Here is an 8871-nt window from a genome sequence, read left to right as displayed (position 1 = left end):
CTTTCCCTCAGAGAGGCCAGTGAAACCATCTCATCTTTGCAGGGTGATCTGATGGACCGTGCTTTGAGAGGAACACGCTGTTTCCTCTTGACAAAGAGAGGCTGTAAGGTCTCCTCAGAGGTCTTACAGAAGTTAGATAGGTGAGAGATACCCAGTTACTCACCAATGAGCGGGTGTGAGGTTAAGGAAAGGACTTGAAAGAGGCTCATAGGCCACAGAAGGCTCCTGCTGAGTGTCAGAGGAAGGTGTGTCAGATGGAGATGTGCTTCACCAAAAGTTTTATGCCAGCTCCAACTGCTTCAGCTTTCCTACCAGTACCCTCTTAAAGGAAGTGGTTAAGTTCGCATGGGAGGGATTTCGGTGTTTGGTACTTCACTGTTGCCTGGATCAGATAAGACAGGCTGTGGTTGGTTATTGCGGTGCCTAGAGCTGGAGGTGACATCCAAAGAGCCACAGCTTTCCTTGCCCCACAGCTAGGAGATCCTGAAGATGCAGGATGCAGCAGACAACAGAGAGCAGAAGGTGTGAATTATGGAGCTGACATCTTCTGTAGGTGTACTTGTTCCTCATGCCAGTTAGCTCAAGACAACCAGTCAAGTTGATAACCTTCATACTCAAGAGTACTGAGGCTAGGGACAAGATCTGGCAACTTTAAACACAGAAGCTTAATCAAGCCCTCTGTTTGCTTGGCTAGAACTATCCATTGACACATGCTATATCCTGCTGTAGTCTGGAGGGTTCAAACCAAACCACAGGCCTGCACTCTGGCCATAGATGAGATGACTGGAAAACCTCTAGCTGGTGGAAGACACTGAGAAGCTTCCATTCTATAGAACTACATTATTCTAAGCTTGGCATTACAGCACAGGAGTTCCAGGAGGTATTTCCCAGGGACAAGACCTTTGCAGAATATCTGCCTCAGTGCCTTGTAGCTTTGGCTTTAGTCATGTGCAGGAGTGAAAGATTTCTGTAGCAGACTGAACCCTATAGATAAAGAAGCAGCTGCTGGAGAGTCCACCCATACTGTCGGGGGGGGTCTATCCTACTGGACTGTGCTCAACCTCCACAAAGCCACTGACCTTGTACCTCGAACCAGAGGAGCTGAAATGAAAGGCACAGGGACCAGCTGCTGACCCATGGCGAAGCATGACCCTGCACCCATCATTCAGTGTCCCTTCCCCTCCTGTTGCACCCTGGGTCTTGTTTCATAAGGCCCAGCTCTTCTGCAGAGTGATCCAGAGCAAAATAACACAGCATGATAAAATACCAGGCAGGAGAATCTTCCAGCAAAGCAGACATCTGCATGGACAGCTGCTTCTTTCCATGGAAGCATCAAGGGCTGACCAGGAAAAGTCATCCGCCAAAATACCCCTCACTCAAAGCATCCGATGTCTTCTCCCAAGCAGAACCAGTTTGACAAATACGAACACGGACAAAGTCATGTAAAAAAAAATATCCCCTCACCTGCTGAGGACAGAAGCGTCCCATGGTGTAGTGGGAAGGTTAGCTGCCTTTGGGCCATCGAGAATGAGCTCTTCTTCAGGAACTCCTGCAGCAGAAAAAATGCCAGAGTCATGGACAGGGCACAGGAGGACCACTTCATGGGAACCATCAGTCATAGAAAGCATTGCTGAGCCAACAAGTTGTATGTTAAGAAGGACACGCTGTCACCTGCACTTAGAGCTGGCTTTAGAAGTCATTTGTTTTCCTTGGGTTTTTTCTTAAATAAAGTTTTGTAATTCTGTTCTTCCTTGTTGCACATCAGAATTTATAAAACACACCTCCTGCAACCTTCTTCAGCTCATCGTTATCACCAAATTCAATAACCTCGGAATAAGCACAGGCCTCTCTAATGATACCTTGGAATTAAAACTGCACCAGAAGGCTGGGCTTTGTACAGATGTTGGCATTGTTCCAGGCAACACCTTGGGGTCACCGTAAGATCCCAGCAAGAAGTCTTCTGGGATTTTGTATTCAGGGCCTTGAGGGATTTTTCTGGATGTCTGGCCTGTGTTATTTTTCATTTGTTTTGCCAGATCTGTTGAATTCCATCATTTCCTTTTGTAGTACTGACCGGTGCGTCCAAAGCTTCACCAAGTGAAGGCGGGCCACTTGCCCTGGAAGATTTTCCATCATTCAGCCCTATGATGAATTTTCCTCTTTTCATTGATGTTAGAGTCAGAAAAAAAACCCAACCCAGACACAAATGGATTAGTTCAATTTTCTCTGCCTGTTTGGATGTCTGGCTTCAAGCCCTCATACTGTCGCAGGGCTGGAGATCATTTCTAACAGTCCCACCTCCACCAAATGCTATGCTCCCCTTGAGCTATTGCCCTCAGAGCTGCTGAGCAGGGATGCCTTGTTCTCCGAGGCTGACTAAGGGCTAAGATCATGGTTCTTCTGTGACTTAAACCAGACAAATAGAAGGCTGGGCCCAAGGCTGGCCCAATAGACATTCCAGATAATGGGGAAATCTTTCCTGGGCAGTGTAGACATTTCTAGCAGCCCTCAGCTTCCTCATTCACGCCACCTGAAACTAGTCCAGGTGCACTAGTATTTCCACTAGTGCAGGGCACTGTGGAAATTTCCCCAAATGGGCAAAATTTTCGGGTCTGTTCTGGAACAACGCTGAGCAGAAGAGGGGAGAATTGCACCTTAGCTATGGAGGAAATGTGCTGTGTTTCAGAGTACCTTTTCCCCCCTTTTACTGTAATTCAAGAGCCTTTTTATCATGGACCTTTATCACTGAAGTCATAGAAACTGTGACTTACCATCATAGAAACATCCAAAGGAATCTGATTTTCACGCTCTAACACCAAGTCACAGGGTGGTGGCTTGGCCACAGGACATACTTCTCAGCCAAGAAAGCTGGGCAGTAGGAGAGGATGGGGCTGTAGCTCTCTGAACTCCCGCTCCTGGGAAGCCATGGAAACCCACGGAGAAGTGCTGTGGTTCCTGGGTATACAGCAAGCACAGTGTTGTTACGTTAATGTTTCGTTTCTATCCCTTCCTCACAGCTGCACCAGGAGATTCACTGAGTTAACAACAGCAGAACAGGGTGCAATATGGTCTTCCTGCAAAGAAGACCATCAAATGGACGATGGCTTTTTCACTGCGCTTTAAAAAAGTAAAGAATTAAAACCAGTCAGCAGAAGCCAGCTCTGAAAGTTGGCAGGTGCAGGAGAAGGTGTGTGGTGGTTCTGTCCCTGTGATGCTGTCACAGAGCTGCTAAAAGGATTTGAGGTAAAGGACTCAACCACGGGGAAACATCAACAAGATCCCTTGGCACAAGGGTTTATGATGGCCTCAGCACCCACTGCCCTAAGCACAAGCTGAGGTAATTTCACATCTGTGTTCTCATAGACACCTAGAAAGAACAAGGGGTTTGTTTTGAGTGAAGGAATGTTGAAGTCAGTCACTGCAATTTGCTCTGGGCCATTCCCGAGACCACACAGCCTCCCCGTTCCCACCCAGCTCTGCTCCCCCACTCACTCTTACAGTGCTTTTGGCCATCTGGATATCTGTCATTTCATCCACCACCATCCAGCCATCAAAGAAGGAAGAAAAATTATACTAACTTCTGTCATTATTTATTACAAATTAAATTTTGCAAATTACCATCTAAAAAAAAATCAATAGATTTAAATAAATATACAGATTTCAGGATGCTACATATGGCATGTGTGCAATAAGTCGCTTGAAGAGGAGACATTCTACACACAGGGAGAGATACATAGTACTTTACAGCAGTAGTTTTATTTTAAATTACTAGGCTCACATTAAACCATGTGCAAAGTTTCCTCTGGAACAAATCCTTTCAGGATTTTTTTTTTTTTTTTTTAGAATGACTCAAACCTTCTGAAGGTTAAATCTAAAAAAAGATATTCTGCAGCTTTGGGGACCAAATGATTAGTCTGCCATTCATTTTCGATACAATCAATTGGTCTCCTCTTTCTCCCCCCCCTCTAGGGCTGAAAGCAAAAGCAGGGAAGTATTTTCTATGTCCAACGGGACTACACTTGCAACAGCCACAGATTTTGGTCCACTACCAAATTCAAGCAGCCTTTTTAAATGCTCTTGTGTAATACTGGATTGGGCAGCAAGAGGGACCCAGCGGTGGTTACAGGAGAGCAGTTCTTTATCTGCACTAACCAGCTGGCAGCTGCAGCTTGGAGTTAGACAAGAACTTAATCTACCCAGGCCAACAAAAGTGCATTTTGGATACAGCTCCAGAGCCTTGAGATTGGGTTTGCCTTCAAGATTGGTTTCTAGGTCCTAGGCTCAGTGGGTTTTTCCCCAATTTCTCCATCTCTCCTCTGGGCCAGCAGCACCGTGCTGCTCCATGACAGGGGAAGCAGCCACGATTCTGGCATGGGATTAACTCCCAGCCCTTCTCCTAAAGCTCTGCAGGCAGTGCTGTGCTCTTCTTACCAACCCTTTCCTCCACACCAATCCCACCCGCTTCCACTTGCCGAATGCATCCTCTAGTGAGGTTGCACTACTCATAGTGACATGCTGGTCATATACTGGTCATTATATAGAGTCCGACTCAGAGTGAAGCAGCTAGCAAGCCTTTGTGTGCTATATTCCCACTACCCATTTTCTCTGCCCTGGGACAGGAGGTTAAGAGCTGGAGGTGCTCTACCCAGTTAAGGGCATGTCCGAGGAGATGACCCAGCCTCACATCACTGAGCTCATCCTGACCCACAGCTCAGCCCTGCCTTGGCCCCAGTTGGGCTCCCTCCCCCAGGGCACAGGGAGTCCTGCAGAAATACAGCTCCACTCCAGCCTCCCACCCTGCTGCTGTGCCCAACGGCCAGAGTTGTGCGTGGATCTCATGCAAGCTCTGGTGTAAGCAAGTCATCCTCCAGCTACACGAGAGCCAGTTCGGGACGGCCCTTCAGTGAATGTCTCAGCCAATGAGCACCACTGACTACTCAGCTGGCGTTCAGGCTTCTAGATGTTACATATTGTGTAATAAAAATTGGGAGCTGTTTTACCAGGGGAGTCTCATTCACATGCACATTGCACTGGCTGACAGATAAGAGAAAAAAGTGCAAAGGTGGGCTCACACTGGAGGCAGCTTAACCCCGTCTACAGTGACCAGCCAAACCACCTCTGAACGGGGCCAAGCTGAAACCATCTCAACCATGGCTCAAAGGCTGAGCAGACCAGGCCAGTGACACGGGCTCAGTGCTGCCAGGTCCAGAACTACACAGAGCCATCTGGTCTGTAAGTGATTCAACCGCCCGGCGCGGGCCATCCCTCTGCCTAGGGCTCCAGAGCAGAGTTAAGCTAGTGCTCCTCCAGCCAGACTCTTGCCTGCTCCAAAAAGGCACAATTCAGCTCCACAACATATCTGTGACTGTATAGAGAGACAGTTTTCCCTTTACAGCAGTCTCTGGAGTACATGCAGTACCGGTTCACACAACAGGAGCATGGAGACGTCCACTTCTTCCCCCTTCCACTCATGGCCTTTCCTTCAGCTCTAACTACCGACAGCGGAGTTAGTGGCACCCACAGGACTCCAAATTCTTCTGGTGAACTTGGTATGCACCTGTTCCTTATCTCTTCTTCTTCCAGATGGTTTTCTTCCAAGGCAAAACCGTTGGCTGCGCACTCCTCGGAGAACGGTGCTGATGTTTGCTGAACTGCTGACGGGAGACAGCAAGATCCCTGTCAAGAGAAGAGACACCACGTTCACTCTTCAGTCCGTTTTCCTACCTCTCACCAAGATATTTATCTCCCCCTCCATGCATCCTGGAGGCAGAAGATGAGGGAAGGAATTTCTAGCTGCAGCTGTATTAAGCCACAGCAGAGCTGCATCCAGCCCAACATCCCCTTTGTACCAGTGGCAGAGATTCAAGGAGCCCTGGAGCAGGGCATGACCCAAGGGGTGCTTCCCTAGATCTGTGGTTCAGAAAGTGCTCCCAATTGCCACCAACAGACCAACCCTCCTGACATTTGTCAACACCCTTTAACTCATTTATGCTCCTGAAGCCCATGGTTTCTTCCAGTTTCACAACTCACTGACATGACGTGAGAAAAACAACTTTCTTTGGTCCAAAGTTGCTGCCCAATCAATCCATTTCCAATGTGATGCTGTTCCTCCCCCATTTCTTGTACATCACCCATTTGCTTGTCCCACATCAGAGGAACTCCCCCCTCCAATCAAGAAATACATTTTATGCAATATTCCTCTGGTTTTGGAAGGACATGAGCAACCCTGGTTCCCCCAGCTGTTGACCTTCAATCCTACGGAGAAAAGAAACACTCAAGTCTCCTCATTTAAAAGGAGACAAGAAGGGGAAGTCAGGTCAAACCCAAGTGGTAAGTGCAGCCTGGGGTCACACTGCAGATTTGAAAGTGCTTATGAGGGACGTTCAGCATGGGTGCAAGCAGCGTGCTCACCTGAGAGCTCTCAGCAGGCCATGATGGGAAGGCTTCACGCCACCACTCTGCAGAGGCTTTTTCATGGATGCTCCAGAGCTCACTGGGAGCTTCAGACTCTGGAGGTACCTAATGAGCAAGAGGAGATACATGAACCACTCACAACCATCCACGCTGTGCGAGTACCAAGGGGAGCGTTGCTCTATCGTCACCAGTGACAGACAGACAGTTGAATGCTTATTTTTGAAGGGTTAATTGCAGCTATTTCAGAGCTATTCACAGCTCACTGTTACTGCTCTCCTCTGTCAGGCCTCCCTCTACTCAGTCATATTTAATGACTGGGGATGTTAACTATTGCCTTGCTGTGAAAGTAGTGACAGATCTCTACACTGACTTTGCCCCCCACCTCCTCTGTGCCACTGGCTGAAGCGAGTCAACCGACAGCCTACGTGCATTATAAAAAGAGCCATACTTGACTTCCAAGTCCCAGCTCAACAGTCCTACTCTCCTGGTGCCTCTCCCAGCTGAGCCAAACAGGAGGCACCAGGGTCCCAAAGCATCTTGCCCTCCACTTGTCCCTCTCCCAGCTCCTCCCTTCCCACCAGCACACTCAGCGCTTCCTCAGACTCCTGGTAGTGGCAGGGATGGAGGTAACGTTGCTTCATATCAGCTACTGAAAATCTATTGTACAACAAAAACACCCTGGTGACTCTGCCAGGGCCTCTCAGGAGGGGTACAAAAGCAACTAGACAAGTTCCAGCTGTTTGCAAATCACGGCGCAGCCGTCCCCAGGGAGGTTCTGGAGTCACTCCAGCTCCTCAGCGCTGTCGGGCTGCTGGCCCCCTTGCTGAGCGGCCCCCAGGGACATCCCCAGGACCCCCCAGACTTACCCAGGCTTTGCCTGGCAGAAGGTGGCACAGAGGCTGTCCCTTGAGTGCGAGCACTCGCACCTGCCGAGCGATCTCTTGCGCCTCCTTGGCGGGCTTCCCAGGCCGTAGGGAGCGGTGTGCCTGCGGAAAACAAAAGCCATCAGCTCTGCGACCCACTTTTTATAGCCAGCAGGTTTATAACACAGCCCTGGGAGGCAGCCAAGCCAGTGCCAGGATAATAAAAGACTCATCTATAGCCATAAGGTGAAAAGGTCACTGATATGTCTAAGCCTTTAAACTCCAGCTCCTCTCCCACCTCCTGGTTTCCCCACCCTACCCCTCCCCGGGAGATTGCCACTATGTGCTGGGTTGCAAGTGGCATTTTCTCTCCTCGCAGCAGCCCACGAGCCTGTGCAAGGGTCGCCACATGGACTGGGTGAGCTGGCAGCTCACTGGTGTGAGCAAGTGCACGAGGAGCACAGCTGTCCCAGTCCACCCGCCACAAGGACAGAGATGTCAGAACTTGCTTCCCCTCTCCCAGGACATGTCCCCCACGCAGGACATGGGGCAAATCAAGACGTCTAGGGGCCACAACAGGTTCTTCTGATCACAACATGCTTTTGGAGCTGTTAGCACATTCCCACTCCATCTTTGATCACAATCTCCTCTCCCAGAGGGTTTTGGGTTGGCAGGGACTGCAACTATTCTCTGAGCAAGCAGCGAGTTGTAATTGCACCTTGGCAAACAAGATTAGAACCACACCTGAGTACATGTGTTTTGCTACAGTATGATGGCCATTGGTCTGAAACTGCTCTGAAAGCTGCTCCAGCATTCTTGAGGGCAGGACTTGGCAGCCACAGGACACTAGCGCCAGCCCACCACTGTCTTACTAACAATAGCAGCAGGCGGTAGCCAGGGTTCCAGTTCACGGGCAGGTAGAGTAACTTTCTGACTTGCAGCTATTATTATTATTATTAAGCTGTATCTTGGTCTTGCTTTTGGCTCACAGAGCTGCAAATCTCAGAAAAAAAGATGAACCCATAAGGAAGCAGCACCCTGTGCTTTCACCCCATTCCTCTGCTGGTTATATCAAAAGTCCTGAGCAGCAGCACAGATCATCCCTTTCTGGAAAGGGCTGGACTTGCGCTGCTCTGCAGAGCAGGTGCTATAAGAGCACCGGAACCTCTTCTCACTTTATCCTGACCCCATCCTCAATCAGAAAGTGCAGTCACTAACACATCAACAGAGCCACCCCCTAGAAAGCCACGCTCATCCTCACCCCGGGGTGTTGACCCAGATGATATCCAGGTGACAGAAGTAGATGCACTCCTTGTCCAACCAGCTGTTGCAGGAACATCGCTTGGTCCTGGGCTGCGCAGCCAGGTGGGACTCCAGCGGAGGATGGCCCATACCTGCAGCAGAAGGAGCAAGGGATGAGTCGAGGGCTCCATGAGGGACCCTGGAGTACCCGTCAGTCCTCTGCCACCTCTGCAATCACACCTCCGGAGGGGGCGGATACGGCGATCTCAGTCCGCAGGCGGATTTCCCGGGGGTGCAGCCTTGCCAATGAGGCTCATAAAGGACTTGCACCCCCCTGGTACCTGCCGCAGTT

At 49.7% G+C, this 8871-nt stretch overlaps 1 protein-coding gene across 1 annotated transcript; it reads right to left on the bottom strand.

The window, feature by feature from the left end:
* Positions 1-5564: 5564 nt before the first annotated feature.
* Positions 5565-8671, bottom strand: LOC104498140 (endothelin-2-like; the record flags this gene model as incomplete). Its single annotated transcript, XM_010141487.1, has 4 exons — positions 5565-5676; positions 6412-6519; positions 7281-7400; positions 8539-8671. Coding segments are annotated over 4 exons (473 nt in total), but the record flags the coding sequence as incomplete, so codon positions are not given.
* Positions 8672-8871: the final 200 nt, after the last annotated feature.

The sequence above is a fragment of the Buceros rhinoceros genome, unplaced genomic scaffold (genome assembly GCF_000710305.1).
Source record: "Buceros rhinoceros silvestris isolate BGI_N320 unplaced genomic scaffold, ASM71030v1 scaffold9758, whole genome shotgun sequence".
NCBI lineage: Eukaryota > Metazoa > Chordata > Aves > Bucerotiformes > Bucerotidae > Buceros > Buceros rhinoceros.
Note: the sequence above shows the minus strand (reverse complement) of the source record. Positions and strands in the feature narration are given on the sequence as shown.